The 20,689-nt window shown below is 45.1% G+C and overlaps 1 protein-coding gene across 1 annotated transcript in view; it reads right to left on the minus strand.

The window, feature by feature from the left end:
- Window positions 1-2,810: 2,810 nt before the first annotated feature.
- The window catches only part of LOC131272524 (cytoplasmic polyadenylation element-binding protein 4-like), a 218,446-nt gene continuing 200,567 nt past the window's right edge, over window positions 2,811-20,689 (minus strand). Inside the window, exons 5-10 of the mRNA XM_058274281.1 lie at window positions 18,634-18,828; window positions 10,355-10,467; window positions 3,527-3,737; window positions 3,341-3,426; window positions 3,060-3,266; window positions 2,811-2,927 (exon numbers count right to left, since the gene is read on the minus strand). Coding sequence (XP_058130264.1) covers window positions 2,811-2,927; window positions 3,060-3,266; window positions 3,341-3,426; window positions 3,527-3,737; window positions 10,355-10,467; window positions 18,634-18,828 — 929 coding nt within the window. The remainder of the gene's footprint in view (window positions 2,928-3,059; window positions 3,267-3,340; window positions 3,427-3,526; window positions 3,738-10,354; window positions 10,468-18,633; window positions 18,829-20,689) is intronic.

Here is a 20,689-nt window from a genome sequence, read left to right on the forward strand (position 1 = left end):
TGAACCAATATTCAGGTAAGTAATCAAGAATTACTACCATCGCCGTACCCTTCCGGAGGTCGACGGATTGATTTGACTAAAAGATTCTTCTATCTACGGCCTTTAAAGTGTGTTTGATTGCTGGTAACGTAGGAATAAAAATGGCTAATTTACCCATATCATTGCACACGATTTAAATGTACACCAGTCTAAATGTCTGCTGCTGTTACAAGCGCAAGATATATGCAGTTATATGTCTAGGTATATATGTCTACATGTATGTAAGGTTTCCTAAATCAGATCGATCTGGTTTTCCCTCCGCCATCAGAACTCTTGGTACAGCGGTAGTCTCCTCGTTTCACTCGATATCGAACTCGGCTGACTGGTTCGGGAATTTTTCGCCCCAAGGACTAGAGGGCGCGTTGATAATAGAAAATATAATCGCAACACACAACGACATTTAGCGGGCGCCAGCCTACAACCGATGGAAATAGGTATTCCGAGCGCCGGATGTCTTGCTTGTTCGATATCTGTTACCTATTCTATACTATCGACCTATTCTACACGGAACGTCCCGGAACGTTTGCCACGTATATATCAATAATGTACACGATGATTAGCAGCCATACGCGTTGTAGTGGCATACGTTGCCTTTGCTCCATAGATATAATGGATTGCAGAAACTAAATGTGTACTACTGTAAACTAAGTAACATTTACAAAAATAGCTTGCCTTTTCTGGTTAGTTTTGTGTTGCTCCTCTAGTCTAGCGACAATTGTAGATATGAGATTGGGGACAAGTCGGGGCCCCAGCCCAGATCACTGCTATAGATTTTATTGCCCGATCGAAGCGGTAAGTATGTGTATGTCCTAGCATAGATTATCCCAACGGTGAATGGGTTCAAAACAGAAAAGAACATAATACTTGCGTAAGCATTAAACAGACATGGTCACACACTTTCGTTAAAGATATTTTCATGCGCGCCTGATTTCGAACGCTTAAACATAAAAATTGTTGCAAATAAAAATATTTCCTATCATTCTACCGCTCATCGCGAAACATCCAGCCAATAGCGTTTATCCTAACGTAACGGGTAAAGAAGACTACTCTCTAGCTAAATGGTTAGGAAACATTCCCGTGATAACATGGGTTTGGGAGTTTGATTTGCATAAAGATTTACCCGTTATAAACAAGTGTAGGGGCTAAACAATACAAAAACGATTCACTAGACACTTGGGCAGTGGTTTCAGCGTAACCACGATATCGAGATAGTTCTCAGGACCCCCAATTGGCCGTGCGTCAAAAGGATCATTGACTCAGCCTTTCAGACTTCGGTAGATATCCTCGACGCTTTATTGCACATTCTACACTATCCAAAAACAAAACACTCGCTTCTTCTTCTTCTGGCATTGGTATCACAAAAATCGATTAAACCCCTTGGCTAACATGTTTTGTCTTTGTTCGTTTTCTTAAACAATGTCTCTACTATAGTTCGAAAGGGATTAATGCTTTCCACATCCATTCCGATACGGGCGCTGTGGTCTTTTTGCTTTTAAGAAAAAGTTATAGCAAACTTAAGGAAACGTTTGTTTCTGACCTATGGTGACTCTATTTACACAGGGGGCTCGTCGTAGCGAACCGGTTCGCCAAGGGGAACGTACCGTATGGGACGAAACACCGTGGAACCGGCAGCGCACTTGCATTAATCGATTGCTTATGATTTATTTCACCCGGGAAACCCGAGGTATTTATTTCTAGTTTCAAATTTTACAGAGCTATATTCATCCGTGGGAGTGATGAATTATTTAAAAAAATAACATATTTTGTAACGAACGGCCGAACGCATGCAATAAAATTATTAAATATTTGCTAATAAATACTATATGCAACAGCTTTTTGTGTGCTTTCTAGTATGTAGTAGAAAAGTTCACGGTTCAAGGTCCGAACGTATTTTCTAATTGGGTTTGAAGTGAGACGAACGATTAAAAAAAAAGAAGTACAGCCATGAAAGCGATATGGGCTCAGATGGCCAGATTAAGAAGGAGCTCACTTCGATTGCACTTGGGCAGGGCGGGTAGCTTGTATCGGCCCATCCATAACGAAGAGGATGATTACGGACTCACGTTGGACGTTGACGATGTTAGGGATTGCAGCTTCGCAAGCCGTTGTTTGAGAAGGTCCTCTTTCTTCACGCCAAACATGTTGGTGCCGCTACCGATGCTGCTGCTACTGCTGCTACCGCCAACGGCCAATGGAGCGTGTTGGTACTGATCAATGGAACTGCAACGACTTAAGGAGGACGACGACGTGGGTGGCACGAGTGGGCCCAGTGAGCTGTTGCCACTGGCTGCCCCGAACCGTGCCTGCAGCTGGTGGTGCTGGTGGTGCTGGTGGTGATGATGGTGATACCCACTCGCACCACCGAGAACCGACGAGGAGGAGTTCGATGTCGACGCTAGCGACGACGAAACCGCCGACGGAAGGGGCGGTGGGCGACTTAGCTGATGGTGTCGCGCGTGTTTCGATAGGCCGCCGGGAAGGCCGACGGCGGATCCACCGCCGATGACGCTGGCTCCAGCGCCGGTAGTCCAGGGAAACGATGGCGGTGGTGGTACGTAGCTGGTGGATCCGGAAAATCCGCCATTAGAGCCATTGCCGCCATAATAGAGTCCGGTGGAAAGGGCACCGCTGCTCCCGGCGATCGATGCGACGCTGCTACCGGTGGTGGCGCACCCGAGAGGGCCGAGGGAAGGGCCGGCAGTTCCACCACCCGTCCGCGCCGACGCCGGCGTCCTAGTAGTTGCAGTTGAAATTGATCGGGGTTGTTGGCGTTAACACCAACGAAAGGGCACCGCCCGGGGCCGGTCGGCGCCTTCCTTGACGAGGGGCTTGTGGTACTCGCGGCCTTCGCGCGAGTGAATCAAACTCCAGCATTGCTCGCAATAATACTGTCGAGAATGAGAACGACATCAAACATCATGAGATTATATTCGCTTGCAAGTAACACAGAGCTCGACAGAGTTAAATGCGGTTAGTTTAGCGTAATTTGGTGGCCCAGATTAAATGGACCAACAACTGACCTGCAGACAGGTGACATTGGCACAGAAGAACGGGGCGAACTTGCCACCACAACGCTGACCATGACACTCGTCACACATCTGATCGTCCAAAACGTACGGTTTCACCTCGACACGCTTATCGATATCGCCATGCTGCAGCTGGACGAAACGGGCTGAGATGGCTGCAATGTAGCTTTGCTGATTGGAGAACGCTACCCGACCAGCACCCTGGAAAATGGAGGTGAACTTAATTTTCTCCCCCGTTGTGTGTTGTGCGCGATTGCCAATTGCCCGCCCCTTACCTTTGGGTATTTCAACTCCGGATCGGTATCGATGCCGGCGTAGCACACGCCACCGTACAGGCGGTCCATAATCATGGCAAGCTCAACTAGAGAGGGAGACGGAAAAGGATGAGTCCGGGTTGAGGGGAGGTTTGAAGCCACTGTGGTCGGTCGAGTGGACGGGAGGCCACCGTCACGGATACTTACAAGCTTTCAGCGGTCTCGGTACACCTCCGACGAACACGGTCTTGCGCGGATCAAGTGGCATCGACGCGTCCAGCACGTAGTCCGCATCCGCCAGCCGCCACGGGCGTATCTGCACGGCTTTGTTCTTGATCGTCGGTGACGATACGGTGATGTACAGCTTGTCATCGTCCGGGACGCACGTTTCGATCAGCTTCTGGACACCGCGTTCCTCCTGCGGACACGAAGAGGCGGGAGACGAGAGAAAGAGAGAAAGAGAGAGAGGTAAGAGAAAACAATTTGCCAGGATTAATCGTTTGAAAAATCGCTCCATTCCCTAGGACGAGCGCTGGCCACTTATGTGGGGACAGTCGCTCCCGTGGCCCCCCTTCACACAAATCCCAAAGGTCGCTGCTTGCGCACGGAAAAATAAGCGGACAAAAACGCAGCATTCTATGGCAATCCTCTAGAACAGAGCAAGAATCAAATCACCCCGAAAAATACTTGTCATCAATCTTGCCCTGTTGCCGGTGGACTTTGCTTCAATTATCATCGCATCAGTTGTGGGTTAGTCGTTCGCTCGCAACGAACCGTGCAGTCGGTTTCAGTTTTTCCTCTACCCAAACGCATCGCAACACTGTCTACGCGAAGTTCTGCTGCTCCCTCCGCCGCTCTTCTGACGGAGAAAGATCATTTAAATAATGAGATTTTTTCCTCCAATTAATCTTCTCCTTTTCATGTTGTCTCTCGTTACACGGTGAGGATGTGTTGGCCGCTTTTTTTTTGTTGCCCTCTCCTACCGAACAAACTGCGGGGCGCGCTGCTTGCTGGTCAATGGGATTATTTCTCGGGTCAGTTTCCTTTCGGAAGGCGAGTTCCAATGGACCATTACCCTCGCGCGTCAGGGTGTGGGTGTGCAGTGCCAGGGAGGGAGTGTGCCCGGGCCAGGACCGTCGAATTAATTTAATTAAAACGTCTCTTGAGGACACACAGCGACTTTCGCGTCAGTTTAAAATAAGATGTATTTTAGCCGTTTACGTTACGTTACTTGCTTCGCGAAGATTCTAGTTAGAAGTGCTTAAGGTAATTTTTCTCCTTCTTCTTGACAGCATAATTGATCCGGTGCACCCCATAAGTTCATATTTATGAAGTGTATATAAAGGGTGTCCCAGAAAGTATAAGCACGATTTCTAAATTACGTTTCTGGAAAACGGATGACGCCAAACAGTTGATTCTTCGGGTGTTTGATTGTTTACATTCAAACCTACTAGATAGTGCATCCAAACTTTTTTTTCAACCGTTTCTGTTAAAATGCGAGGCATTTCCGTCAAAAAGCGCAAAAGCGTTCTGCACAAATGGTGTTCGACTCCTTACATTTCGCTAAGGAAATTGGCGAAATCGGTAGGTGTGAGTATCGGAGCCGTACGAACCGCCATCCAAAAGTTTCGGGAGGAGTCCAGCTTCGAGGATACGCTTAAAAGTGGTTAAAAACCAGGTCCTATCGACCAACAGTTGAACCGGGAAAGAGCAAAAGCAATCAAGCAAAAATAGGAAAGTTCCATTCGCGATGTGCCTCAACAAATGGGTACGTTAAAAAGTAACGTCCAATGAGACAAGGCAAGATTGAATTTAAAATCGTACAAAATCCAAAAAAAAAATCGAAACGGACTGCAAGTTAGGCTGCATGCATTAAACATCGGGCCCGGAAACTGTACGACAAGCTGCTGTGTGGTCAACCCTCATGCATCAGTTCGACGAAGAGTCGACCAAGACCAGACCAATTGAGATATTTTGGGCGCTAATGAAGGCACACTTGAGAAAACATGTTAAAGTTACGGAAAACATCAATAGTTTTCAAAAAAAGTGTAAAACCGTTCACGACAAGTATGTGCTGAGCCATATCGGAGGCGACAGATCAAAAGTGCGGTCATTAGAATACGATTAATTTTTTAAAAATTTTATCTCTCGCAAATAGTCCAGAACAGAACCCAAACACAATTTATGAAACAAAAATTCAGTTTCTGGAACAGGTTTTATTTTTTACCTAATTTTGAAATCGTGCTTATACTTTCTGGGACACCCTTTAAGTGTAATAAATTAAAGTCTAGTTGGAATAAAATAGGATAAATAATATGATCATTAGATGTACACGCTACAATTAATATACTTTTTACATATTTGTCCAACAATCACAGTGTTCATATAAGCCATTTGTTTTGTTGTATTATTACCATTCATCGTTCATCCATGAAAAAATATAAAAAAAGGTACGTGTTGGGTTGAAAAAATCATAGAAAGAATGCACTCTAATCATTAGAAGGTACAGTGAAATTTACTAGTTTGATGAGCAACACGATAAATTAGTTGAAGGCGTCAGGGAACGGACTAGACGAAAATCAAAAAGTTGTGTACGTAAAATAGATCTAAATGGCGTTGGAGCTCCGTACAAAGTACTTATGCAAGAACTGGGATAGAAAGTTGTCAAAAACCGTTGGATTTTATGAAGTTTTCCAATCTTTCATTCACTCGCCTGCTTTCGCCACATGCTGGCAAGGGCGTTTATCTTTACCGATGAGATCTACTTGTCCTGCTACAGTTTCATGGTTTTAACAAGATGAAACTTTTTTGTTGAAACTTTGACTCAGTTTAATGCCGTAATCTTTGGAATGCGAGAGAAAATAGCGTTGGTTGTTGTGCGTGCAGAATTCAACGGTTTAAAAAAAACGTTAAAACAAACTGGTGGCAGTATTATTCTAATACATACGAATTAAAAAATATAGTCATCGATTAAAAATAAAGACCAAGAAAATCGGACTCCGTGCAATGAAATATTTGATGTTTGAATTTGTACTAATGTATAAATACATAAGAAATCGTGCAAATCGTTACTCGCGCACATGCAACTCATAACATTGTCAAAAACGGATGTTACCACCTGACTTTGTTGATGCTTATAAAACATAAATCTTCACCACATAATGCGCTTGGAGGGACAAATTCTCCTTTCCGGAAACGTGTTTCGTGTATACACGACAACAAGCTGCATTCGGGGGCAACGGTTCCCGAAACGGCGGTGAAAACTTTTCAATTTTGTGGCAAAAAAGTGCTCGAAAAGTGATTACCATAGCTTGCGGCGTGCGATAAGTTTCCAGCGACCATATGTCGTGCACGTGCGTGGCAAGCAACGGGTTGCAACAAGTCAAGCCCCTTCGAGCATGGCATTTTCTTTGTTCGCCAAACTGGTGCTGCAGTTTGTGGGTGCGAAAACTGCAAAGCTGCAACTACTACTGTAAGAACCAAGACTGTGGGCGAGTTTGTTTTGAATTTTAGATTCTTGTACGTTACACGGGGTGTTGTGTGAACGGACACATATTACACACATGTTACAAGGAACTTCTTGCGGGGCCCATATGATGCACCAACTTTGCTGGTTCACAATTAGCCACAGGAACGAGCCGTAAGCTGGCCAGTAAGAAACCAATAATCCGGGCTTTTCGTGTGCTGATTGACAAAGAAAGTGTACCCCAAGAAAAACGAAAGCCACGACAGGCGCGCAGCAATAGGTTAGCAGACCGTTTGCTGGACATTGTTTGAAAGGTATGGGCGCAGACAATGGAAGCAATCAAAAGAAGCTATGCTCCCGATTCTTGCTCCTTTCCTGCAAAGCATACACACCCCATTTGAGATGTCCTTTTCAGCACCGGGCACAAAAACACACGCACACACACAAAGCGGTCACGGTATTGTTTTACGGATTTCCTACCCAAACCATCACGAGTGACGCTAACGGTAACGGGTCGCAAGGATTGGAAAATCGGTGCTATATTTTCCGTTTCCTCCCGGTGCTATTGTGACCCATCGGGGCGGAAACACAATTGAGCCTGTGTCGAACACGGTGAAAGTAGATGGCACGAGATAAGGGGCTGGCAAGATTCTGGAGGGATGGACCAAAAAAAAAACCAAAAAAAAAAAACAAAGAGCCAAATGTCAACAATGACATAAAAGACGATGTTCTTCCAATGGCTAAAAGTGGGGGGGGGGGGGGGGGGGGGGGTGAGATAACAAATGGTCACAAGGGAGGTGGTCGAGCGCGAGGGGAGGAGGTTCTAATAGGTGATGACTGGACTGGCCGAGCGCCGCGTTTCGGGTCTGCTAGTGTTCCGGCCGGTAAAAGAGGGTTGCGACTGGGCGGAACTAGGCCGTAAAGTACGACGAATGGTAGGCATTTATGGTGCACAAAGGAACCGTTTGACGGTCGATGATGTTGGCCGGTTTTTGGCAATTCTCTCGATCGAATAAAAGCAGGTTAGCGAGCGGCAGGGACATTGGCATGTGCTGTGTAAGGTAATATCATACAACGATTCCGGTGGTATTTTTCGTTTTCCTCCACCCATCCGCTGCAACAACGCCATCGGGTGTCATGATAAAATGCCAGCGATAGAACCCCGACTCCAACCCGTTTCGCTTTCAGGATGGTCGTATAAAAAAAAATCCAGGTTGTTTTTAGTTGTATTTTATGTTGTAATTTTTTTTTGTTACAGCAAACGTGGGAAGAAATAGAGCAGGGTTAATGAAGGACCGTCAATTTTTTAAATCGAACAGAAATCATCAAACGACCCTCCGAGTGGCCAATATTGTTGGGCGAATCAAGTTTTCCATACTCGTTTTACTTTGCTCCAAACTTTCCCCCTTATGGGAGACAAGTTTCAATATTAACACCCTGGCCCATCTTGGAAGAGTTGAACATGAGAGCCAGCGCGCTGAATATTGAGTTTATTTATTTCGAATAGGAAAACTTTTAAGTTGTAAGACAAAAAACATTCATTCGCTCTGACTGGGAGCAGCTACAGAGCTAAGAAATGGAAAAAGTTGTTTAAATCGTTTAACCTGTGATGAACATCCATAAAAAATAAACAAATCAAATTGTATTCCAAGTTGAAACAAAAGTGACAGCGTGATTATGGCCTTTCGTAGTACACTCCGGAATGGTATGATGGATGGAAAATTTTAGTAGTGGTGAAATATAAAAAAAAACAAAAAATAAGACGAAAAAAGGGGAAAAACGAAATGTAATACATCTGGACTTCAAATTTAATCGCAGGATGATACTGATCCAATTCGGATAATACCTTTTTATAGGCCAGCTGTGTTGGGAATAGGAGTGGGCAAAAGGAAACAAAACCCGGCCGGCCGGCCGACCGTCCGATCTGACAGAGCTCAATTGATTAAACGAAGTATTGCGGCCCAATTGACTAGTACCAATGGGAAATGGAAAACCTGCCGAATTTCGTTGGACCAGTTTTTCTCCCAAATTCTCGCCCCAGGTTTCGGCGGTCCATGAACAATTGGGGTTGGCAAAAAATAGCGACGAAAAAAAAACTTCCTTCAAAGGGCATGTTTCCGGCACTAGACAAAGGTTGAACACGCTCCACGACGGTAGTGGACATGAAAGGACTGAAAACGATCCATAGCTTTTGCAACTGTACCCTTGGGAAGTGTGCCTTTCTTTCTCCGTTGGTCGAGAAGTTGGCGATGGTGGTAAACAATAAAAAAGTAGAAAATCTCACCGGTCTAAGCGCTGTCGAGTTCCCAGGGTTCTGGGCTTGGTAGCGAATCCACGAACATCGAAGCTAAGATTAATCGTTAGGGGATAAATCTTCACTCGCTCCGAAGCGGTGTATGCAATGGTGATTGTTGGGGCGTGATAGTGATTAATTAGCTTGGGACTATTGTGATAAGTTGATATATTACTTCATGTGACTTTTTTCCGGCACTAAGTTTTTCTTGTAATTATTTTTAAGGTAGAGGATCAATCGCCCTCGATAAACGGGTAAAAATTGGATGCTTCAAAGTGGCATTAAATTGAGCTAAATGAGCCTGTTAGTCAAGATACTTTGGAGTTGAAATGAATCTCATGATGAAATCAAACCAGATATAAAATCAAAAACATCACGTAACTGAATTCATCAAAAACATATTTAAGTCTTAAAAATTGCACACCCGAGTTATGTACAAACATAAATTGGGCATTATTTCACCCTATCTCTAATTGTAAAGGCAGTATCTGTTTTGAAATGCTAATTTTGTAAAGGTTATTATTTTTTATCTGTTTCACTGTTTAACAACATGTTTTTAAGCAATGCCCTGAGCCTTACTCATCAAATGTTTTCCACCTTGCTAAGGTGTATTGATTTATTTCTCACTCGTGGTATAAGCATTACCCGATGGCATGATGGCGAGCACGTTCCTTAGATTTGGAACCTCATCTACCGACCGAAGTCGCCATCGGTGTGACTCATAATTCAATCAATCCTGTCATCTCTTCCAGCTCCCAGTGACCAACATACAACTGCAGGAAGGTGTAGGAGAAGTTTTCAAACTGGACACACAAACAGGCATTGGAGTGTGGAGCTGGCAGACATCTTACCACGGACAAGCCAACGAGATGGGACAATCTGAAACGATACGCAACGTCGTCCGCTTTTACATGCAGTTTCCTTGTGCGCTTGAGCTAGGCCAAGATATGTTCCCACGATATCCTACGAACGTGATTTTTAGTGATTTGTCTCTCGGCTCAACCTGTCACAGAACTGACGAGATGCTGACGCCGTTGCCGTAATCCAATTAGCACACTTTGTGGCCATTTTTGTTGACCGCTGGCGAGGCTTATAGTTTGGAACAATGTCGCCCGGGCACGGTTCACGCTACTAAGGGTCGTTGTTGAATTTCTCGAACAGAAGCACAAGCTTATTATAACTTATAACTTCGGAATTCTATTGCTAGTAATAGCTGGTTTGTAAGCGGCCACAAATTGAGATAAAGTGAAAATTTATCTAACTCCGGAAGACTTACCTGGAACAGTAGAAAAGCGTAGCCCTTAGGAGGAAAGTACGATTTGGACTCCGCTTTGTGGGGCCAGTCGACGATGAGATCCCCGTACTGATTGAAGGATGTAGTTATTTCCTCTGTAAAGAAGAAATAAAAGATAAAATATTAGGAGTTTTAAATAAACTTGATGTAGCGATGGGGGATTTAGATGATACCAGATGTCCACACCAAGATAGATATGTATATGGAATTATATTACATTCATAAATGTTTGTTTTAAATCAGGTAAGATGCTTATTTTTAGAAAATTAGACAATTAACATGACACCAATTTTTAAAATGTCTGTAGAGCATCTTGAAGCAATTTTGTTAAACAACAAAAGACGAAAACTTTTTATCAGCTAAGATATACAACTTGGACAGTAAAACTCGAGATTTTCCCGCTTAACTGTTGCACGGCTAAGAGGAATATGTAAAGAGTAAACCAAAATACAGCTCGCCAAGCGCTCTTCCAAGGATACAAGGAAAATGTTCTCATGAAACGACGAGCGAACCAACGGGACTAACCGTGTGGAACAATAGAAAACACCAATACTAGCAACAGGTGTAACGAGATGATAGTAATAAATCTGTTTATATAATAACGGCATAATCCCATACATGGCTGGGATTTCGTTTCGTTCGCTTTTTTACCCCGGGTGGGATGATAAAGCGACGTGTTGCAGCATTGGTGGTGGTTAGCCTTTTGGTCGTTCCCTGTTGTGTGTAGGGTTGCGGACATAAAAAAAATATCCGTACAATATTTAGACCACAGGTGATGATGTGTTTATTTGATTCTAACGTTATTTCTATCCAGGCCACCCACAACGAGCCCTACACGGAAGTAAATATTGAGCTTCTGTTTATAGTAATGGTTTCGGGAAAGTTAGTGGGGGAGCTTAAAGCCACGGGAATGGAAGCGACGACGAATTTGACGGGATTGGATCGTTATCCGTTGTTAAGTCACATCTGCCACTAACATTGGAACGATAATATTCGGTATTTTGGTTGAATAACTTATGGACCGTCGTAAGGCAAGGCAAAAGTGCACACTAAAATGTTTTTTCAGGGATGTTTCAGTGCGGGAAAGATTCTGATTGCTACAGTTAATTATTTTCTAGCAAATTTTCTTTTCGTGGGGAAAGTGATTCAACTACGCTATATTAAGATAGAAAAAAGGGCTCTTGTCGGAAGGGTATGCTTCGAATAAAGAAATTCCTTTTCGCCATCAACCCAAAAAAGGTACGGAATCACCGCTCGACCGTACTTTGTGGTAGTTATGTTTTATATGAACGTTTTCGTACAGTACCTCATTTGCGGAAAGACCAGCAAGACGCAGCGTGGGTTGGTGGCAGGAGCGGGCATTGCTCGACTTTCATCATTCTGATGAGATAGGATAATTACAACATTTATCTCTCCTGCTAGACGACACCGCCAGACGCACCGTCTGTTATCAATTGGTACACCGAAACGACCTGTCAAATCAATGAACCCACGGTTCCGGCGGGCTACCGGGAGGTTTAGGATCTGGACGGCGGCGCTGAACTATCACGTTGCCGCATCTCGTTTTCAGCCAAGGCAACGCGTGCGACAGTGTGTCCGGTACGGTGACTTTCCACGGGACATAATATACCCAAGGGGCTGGCTGAGAGGGAGAGACTATTCCGGGGATGCGAAACACAAAAGCGATGTAATTAGAATAAATGGGAGAAGATGATTTTCTTTCACCGGTGTGTGTGTGTGTGGGACGACGGTGTGGTCCCTGTGGTCGGTCACCAGAAGGCGGCGATGGTGTAACGCGGGCGAGAAAGTAAGTTGACTTGGGATCCGCCTAATGCCTGAGGAGACACACGGGGGCAGACGACATCGAGCCCGGATGGCCTATCATGTGGAGATTCGGTGCGACCAAAAACACATACGAAACGTCGGCTAGCACCAAAGACAGGCATGCACTCCGCCCAACACACATACACAGCGCCATATTTGCTAACTTAATTTGCCTTAATAACCATTTTCTGGACCGACTACACGTTCACAGAATTTGCGCAGAAGAAGAACATCCATCGGAGGGCAAGACGACGATGGACGTCCGATAACGATGGAGGCTTTTGTACGTGGTGCCTCCTTTCCAGTGCGGCACACGAGTGTGATGGAATTCTGTGATGACGATAATAGGGCGGTGTCAAATAGGACACAATTCCCAGGTTTCCACCCTTGCTCGAATATGTGTCCTTAACCGACATGTTTGCCTTGCCTAGGGACGTTTGCCATACATAGTTTTTCAATAGAGGATGGATCGTGTGTCGGAAAGTTTCCGTGGGTGCATTATGCCCAGCGTACCCAGTACTTATTATAACACTTGGAGGGATTTTGCCATTTCATTTCAACCGACTTACCTACTTTACTCGTTACTAGCATGCATTAATTGCTCGAACGCAAAGTAGTTGAGAGCAATGAAAAGGGATTTTCGTAGTGCGAATTGTGCCGGTCACTGTCTTTCCATCATTTCCATGCTTCGCACTGTGTGGTCCTCCGCTATCTGCACTCGGAGGAAATTACGAGCACTTTGCACTTCGTCCCTTCAGTGGCCGAATGGCGTGTCGAGCAACAGCCGGGGATCAGAGCGACACCGTATTCAGTTCAACAACGGCTTCAACCATTAGTGCAAGGGTGGGTTGATTTTCTGCCCGGTCAATGTCGAAGCAGGCTGCTGACCCTGCTGCTCGTGCATATGCATGGGAGGCAAAATAATGCAAGCATATTAAACCCGGAGGAGAGCCGGAGAAAAGGGACTCGAAAAGCCCTTATTCATCTATTTTACACTCGGTGGAAAAACTATGCATCGATTAGCCGTGGACCATGTCCACGACTGGCGACCCTTCTCAGAACCCACAGAACCCGCCGCTTGCGTGCCACTGGCTCCAGCTGGTTGGACACACAACGGGTGACGGGTGACATGCTTGCTCCCAGCAGCGACAACGAGCGGGCACCAACCAACGGGACAACAGCAGCATACTTCCAAGCAGGGCATGTGTATAGAATGTTGGGATCTGCTCAAGACGAGGCCAACGGAAAAGGTTACAGGCCGGCGTGGCATAATGAATGCAGCCTTTACGATGTCACGAGCTAAAAAGATAAGGATCGCATTACTACAATCCAATTTCGTTCGGGCGTCTCGATGGCCGCACGGGTTATGCAAGCGGAGTGGAGGAGTATAAGGAGGAGGCAAATGGCTTTTGACTTTCAATTGTTGTTGAATACTAATGAATTGGTAGAATATAACATTTAATAACTCCCTCGCTGTTTCTCTCAACTTCTGCGTCGGAGCAGCAAATTCGAGGAAAGCAGCGTTCTTAGCTGACATCTGAGATAGTTATCATGTTTGTTCTATTACGTTCAAAGAAAAAGTAAAGCAAAGTTACAATAGCTAAGAACAGATATCTACACATACAGACATGTTTTGTTAACTATTATGTATGTGGAAATAATAAATCATATGAAATCTTCCACGATATCCAAGCTGCTTTTAATTACCCAACGTAATCAACACTTTGTATCCAGGGCAAAATTACTGCGCTCGATGGCAAATTTGATAATAACAAGCAAACAACAACCGTTTTCGACGGCAAACGCCACGAACATATCGTTAGAATGACCACATATCCACACCGAGAACTCCAAGGCCCATGCAAACCATGCAGAGAGGTGGCATGATTTAGGAGATGGCCAAGCAATTCATTTAAGAATATCGTATCTTCTTCCGTTGCTGCGGTGGCCTGCCTTCGTATCGACGGTGTCACCGACCAATCTGGGAAACGACAAAGGCGCTCGTTGAGCCCTGGCCAAAGTACCGCGGAGTGCAGACCAGCGACCAACCCAAGTGACTGCCTTGGAGCGACTGGTGACAAAATGTAAATGTTGTTTGAATTGGACATTAAGCGGTATTTAATAGATCGTCCATCCACGCGATGTTCCGTAACTGGCCATACTATGGGCGGGGAGGGAGGTTGCAACATCGCGATGAGGAGCCGCTAACCGGCAACATGACGATGAAGTCTGACAAATTGCCTGAGCTTTTGCTAATGTTCAAAGGGTTGCCGTTGCCGCTACCGGGAACGCGGACTACCGTATCAGATCCTTGCACAGGAGAGCACCGATCGTGTCCATCGGGTGGTGCCTTTCATTGAAGGATAGTTTTTATGGTCGTTTATTTGATAGCTGGTATTTAATTAAAAAGCTACCGCACCATCGTCGGTGTGGTGGTCCTCAACGGGCATCAAAATCTGCGTGGTCCTGTGCCCAGACGACAAAAACGAGTATCAACACAAAGAGGTCTATTGCGCTCGATGAGTGGATGGCAAAAGGAAGAAAGAATAGTGTACCGAGCGCGTAGTGAGGCTTCGGTGGAGTTTCCTCCGCCGGAGGTCGGCTCGGGAAACAATTCGAGGCAAAGTGACCAGCACCAGAGGGGTCTGGGAGGGGGGGAAAGCGAAAAGTAGCAAAAGAAACTTTAATTGTGTGACCCAGTGGAGAGTAGTAAAACCGGTTGTTTGAAAATTCTCCATCGTACCAGGCGGGGGGGCGCCTGAGGCTCAACGCCCGTCCCACGATTCAGGATGTCTAAAAATGACTTTAATATTTCCAGTCGTCCTGTGGAACTGTGTATCTTTGCCTTTCATCCGAGTGAAAAATGCCCCTGACAAACACAGAAGAAGGCAATGAATAAAAAGCATCCTATTGAAGCATTTTGCCTCTCGCAATGGGGCAGTAAAACGGGAACCACTCTCGGCGCACAGGACGAGAGGACGAGGAAATTTGACGTCTTCATAAAATGAGCATCGTCAGGTGGATCCGAAAGGCGCATTCTGCCGTCGTCGTCGTCGTTTCGGTCCAACAAAGGCCGGCACCGGGGAAGGAAAGTACAAGCAAAGCACTGAAACCGGAAAGTTGGCGCAAGCACGTTGAAAGTTGAGCACTTTAGTGGAGCAGTTTCAAGTTTCGTTGATGGAGAAAAATGCGCGCCCGTTGAAAGGAGAGGGATTTTGGTCGATTGGTTCTGTACGATCCGCTTTCGCATGGCGGCGGCACGGCGGGAGAAGAGTCCGAAATCACCGGAAGGACGGAAGGAAAACATGAAAAATATTTCGTAGGGTATAATTTTTCTCCACTTCAATTGCACTAAGCTTACTGTCTACGACGCAGGGAAACGGCGGGCGTGGTGGGAAGTAGAAAAGAGAAGTAGCATTTGCAAGGTTTGCGTTTGTACGTTTGCATTAACGGCAACAACACGCGGTACCCACTGTTCTGTCGGCTTGGTGGTCCAACGCGTGTTGCTGAGGTGGCCACTGTGCCATGGGTACTGGGTCGATTTTTTGGAAAGGAAACACACGGCTGCTTTCAATCCATCATAGGCGAGTGGTAGAAACGAAGGGTAGGGCAACGGGCGAGAAGGCTATTATCGAACGAAGGCAGGAAACATTACACCTCTTCTTGAGAGATAAAAATGTCTCAATTTACTAGCACCGAATCGTCCCTCGTACTTTCCTTTGTACTTTCGTACGGATCCGCTTTCTTTCAAGCAACCCAAGATTATTCTCGCTTGTGGCACTTCACTTTTCCAAGGGACCAACAAGGCGGCGAGCGCAACGGTATCTTTGGATCATTAGTAAATCCTTCGTTGAATGTGAAAAATTGAGGATAAATAAGCGACAAAATTATTCTCAAAGTGCCGAAACCGTGGGATGCGCCGTGGAAAGCTAATGAGTTGTCTGTCCAGTTGTTGATGAATTTGGGGATTTGGGGAGTGCTCGAAAATTCCCACCACCCATCTTCGGGTCCGTCGTAGTTCATCAGTTAATCAAACCATCAAGATGATAGAATCCACGCGTCGGTAGAAGAAAATGAAGCCACAGACCGGTGGTGTGCGATGAAAATGTGGGCCTCGGCGTCTGGTTGGTAATTTAATTCCAGCACAACTCGAACGAACAATACTTTGATGTTACGCCAGGGGTTTGCTTTTTAATGGTTTCTTTGTTTCGAGCTCGTAACGCTATCCAGCAGAGATCCTTCGACGCGATTCGTAGAAATTTGATTTAGTTTTAGCACTGTGCGCGACGACCAAACGGTGGAATTGAAAGAATTACACTCTTTAAACACTTTCTCCGGCGTTTACTGAAAAATTAAAATCTTTTTTGAGTACTTTACGACCTACACAGAATCTGTTTGAAGGGCACTGGGAATGTTATTTCGAACCTTCTCCTCTTGCTCCGTACCCCGCCTCAAGTGCATCCGTGCCCTTCTGGTGCTAGGAAAACAAATTGTTTACCATTTCACACTTCTCTCACGGGTCAGCAGGCAGATGATGTCGGTTATTTATGATGTTTGCGAAGTTGTTCATCCCCGTAAATCATGCTTTTGTTTACCAGAAGACGCCCGGCCAAACTTTGTCCATGGCATCGCATCGCATGTCTCGTCATTTCGTCGGAGCTGCTCTAGGAATGAATTGATAAGTGTAGGATGTAAATTTCTTAACCCCACTAACGTCCGAAAACTCGACCCAGTGAAGGAGCAGTAGTTTGCCCCCGGGGGTAACATATACGTTTTACTCTTTAGTTGGCCCGATAGCAGTGCATATGTGTGTTTGTATTCGGGCGGTGTGTGTCTGAGCGTTGGAGATGATGGTCACGAGTCAGTATCAGCTGGACATGAGCCCGTTCCCAGATGACGCAGTAATTCATTAGGGCGAACAAACTAAACCAGAACCGGGAGCAAACATACTCGAGCGCCGCAGGACACTGGGCCGGCAGAGTGTTAGTATTCGGGAAGGTAAATGGCAATCATTCCTTGTTTTCCCAAGGCCTGCCCCGTGTGAGAAGCGTGTGCCCGTTCGTCCGTCCGAATCCATCGCCGACCAAGCAGGCCGTATGAAGCGAACGGTTGGGCGGTAAATGACGCAGAAGTGCAACGATAAATAACAGCAGTCTTGCAATTGGAAACATTCCGCACCCCGGGAGTATGTAATGGAGCCGACAGTTCATTGTAGTATTTCTCTGAAGGATGTTTGTACCGGGGTTTGCAAGGAAACTCATGGCTGCAGTAGCGCTGGAGTAGAGAAATTATTTTCTCAACGTAAGCAATCGTCTGTGTGTATGTGTGTCTTGTATGCTCAATTTTGGTGTTGAAGAAACTCCATAAACCACCACTTGTGTGTCCACTGTTTGACCGTATGGAGGTGTGCAGTGTCCAGAAACTCTCAGATGGAAATATTCTGTCGGGTCATAGATCCGACAATTTCATTTCCCATCGGACGTCTTCGCCGAATGGTATAACGACCATATGTGGGATGTTTTGTGGAAGCTTGAGCTCATGCAGCAAGTGCATCACTACTGCCAAGTGGACCACAAATTTCATTCCGAGACACCTTTTGTTATCTCTGAATCGAAGCAATAAACTGAATGATATGATAGCTTTTTAAAAGACTGTCAAGGTGGACCCTCAACTTCCAGTTGCAGTAAATAGCAAAAAGCTTTATCTGTTTCAATGGGTGTCACTTGCATACGATGGATACGCTATTGTTGGTTCGTAGAACATACTTTCAGTAGCCGTAGGACGACACTTGCTTTCCTTGGACGTCAAGCGAACCGGCATCATTCACGAAAAGTAATAAAAGATAACCATCTAGTAGCCGAGATTTAGCAATCACGTATTCACTTTTCATACTCGAGTGATTCCAACTATTAAAAAAACCTACTCAGTGCTGTTTTCATTTTTTTTCTTTTAGGACACAATAAACGCAACTACTACGCATTGGGGGACACAATTTGTTAGGTTAGCTTTTGAACAATGCAACAGCTTCTTTATCCATATCACCCTCAACAGTACTAGCAATTCGGAACAACTGTTTACTAAATTGCAATCAGTGTGCAGCTTTCACAAGCATCATAAAAGAAGTAGGCGGTGGGTTCGGCCGATGGAAGAAAACGCAGTCCATTTCACTTTTCGAACGAGCGTACCAAACGCAGTGGCCTTTGCCTTTGCTTGATAGTCAAGCTTGATGCTGAACAAGTAAAAATTTTAATATTCTATATTAATTCGACCAACGTTTCACAGTTCTAGTGTTGGAGAAATTTTAATATCCCCCCTCCAAAACAGACCGCTCTCCTTCGAGTAGAAGCAATTTGGACAAACCGATGCACAACGTTTGTGTTTAATTGAAAATGAAATTTCGGTGGAACCAAAACCTTCATGTCTTCAAGCTAGCTTACCTTCATCAATATCTGGCGGCAGTCCACCGACGAACACCTTCCGAGAGAAACGTTCCGTCGTTTCGGACCCATTGGAGTGCGGGGACGAGCGGGCCGGAGAATTCAACTGCAGCTGGTTACTCCCGATGAAGCCTCCGCCACCGTTTCCATCGTCATCGTTCAGCTGCTCGTCGAGTCCGGAGAAGAATGGTTTGCCTGGAAAGAAAAGGAGACCATTTGCAGATGAGGTAAAGCGCAAAAAGTGAAATATTTGCAGTCACGTTAGCGTAGGGTTTTCAGGGATGGATTTTTGTATCACACAAATAAGAAAACGGCACAAACCATGTAAATCGCGAATCTTTAGTGCTTGCAAGTATGGTACCAGTATTCGACCTAAATCGTCATTGCTAGGCGAAAAGTTACTTTTGGGCGGTTTTAATCCGGATGGATTTAATTGCATCATATTTACGCGGTACATTGAATCAAAAAGTGAACTGCAATCAGAAAACTATACAAGCACTTGTTCAATCGTTCTTAAACACTTCTGTCGCGTCTGAATGCTGCATCTAAACTGAACACACATATTTGGCGCTCTTTTTTAGCATTTTTGCAAGTCATAGGAAACTCGTGTTGTCTCTTTCGTATAACGGTAGATTATCCGCGGGGCATCTTTGTTGCCTAGCCAATGACGTGATTGATTCATCTCGATTTAATTGATAGTTTCGCGGATGACCCCACCAGATGGCGCTGACGGGACGGTGTAATTGACAAATTTGAAATAGGTAAACAATGGCATTTGTCACAATTGCACAGGTGGGATGCTGATTCAGGGACGCTGCAAGTTTTGGAAATTAATGAAAGATAAATTAATAACTTAGTTTTGATTATACCATTAAGATTAAGGGCGTTTTCTCTATTGCATAGTTATTTACACAAATGTAAAAGTTTAAAATGTTGAGGGCGAAATATCAAACCCATGGGATCAAATTAATAAATATCATTTGATTAAAAACACAGTCGACAGGAGAGTTTCAAAGCGACCGGACGTGTGTAAAGTGCTATCGACTAGTAGACAAAGGTTTTGTTTTTTAGACGAGAGGACAAAAGGACGTTTTGGACGCGTGGACGAGGGTTGAGAGGACAAGTAGGAAAGTAGGAAAGTACGAGAGATAAGAGGTAGAGCGAACGATCTCGGTGGGTGAACGAGGAAGGAGATGGGGGTGGAGGACCCCGGAGGGGGGACCCTCCTAAAAAACGGTTATGCCTTATTGGCAGAGCCAACAAAAGAAAAGAAAAAAAGGAAACAGGCATTGCATATCAGCGATGATGAGGCTGTGTACGAAAACGAACAATTTATGCTGATGGAATCGACGACACCTGGCAAGGACCTGGCTAACGCAAATCCTTTTATCCTGGCGAAAATATTCGACAAAGTTCTGGACGACAAACCAATTGAAGCACGACGTTTGAGAGACGGTAAAATGCTGATCAGGGTAAAGTCTAAGCGGCAAGCACTCAAACTGATGAAGATAAGCTCGATCCCGCATGGTAATGAAAACATCACGGTGAGTGTGAGGGAACACCCTACGCTCAACGTAGTTAAAGGAATTATCAGATGCGAAGATCTTCTCTTCTTGAGTGAGGAGGAAGTTTTGGAAGGTTTAACGAAACAGATGGTAACGGAAGTTACCATAATGAAAAGAAGGAACCGAGAAGGTGAAATCGTCAACACGAAAACGGCCATCCTAACGTTCAAGCTTGCTCGAGTACCAAGGAAGGTTGATTTTGGATTGTATCCAGTAAAGGTGGAATTGTATATACCAAGACCAATGCGATGCACCAACTGCATGAAGCTAGGCCACACTAAGAAATGGTGCAGAGGAGAAAGAGCGTGTGCCAAATGCAGCCGTAAGACGCATACCGACGAATGCATGGACCTAAAGTGCGTGACCTGTGGTGGCAATCACCACACACTGGATAGAGAGTGTCCGGATTTTATAGATGAATGCGAAATCCAGAAGATAAAAACGGAAAAAAAAGTCTCTTATGCCGAAGCTAGAAAAATCAGGAGAGAAAG

This window comes from Anopheles coustani, chromosome 3, assembly GCF_943734705.1.
Source record: "Anopheles coustani chromosome 3, idAnoCousDA_361_x.2, whole genome shotgun sequence".
Taxonomy (NCBI): domain Eukaryota; kingdom Metazoa; phylum Arthropoda; class Insecta; order Diptera; family Culicidae; genus Anopheles; species Anopheles coustani.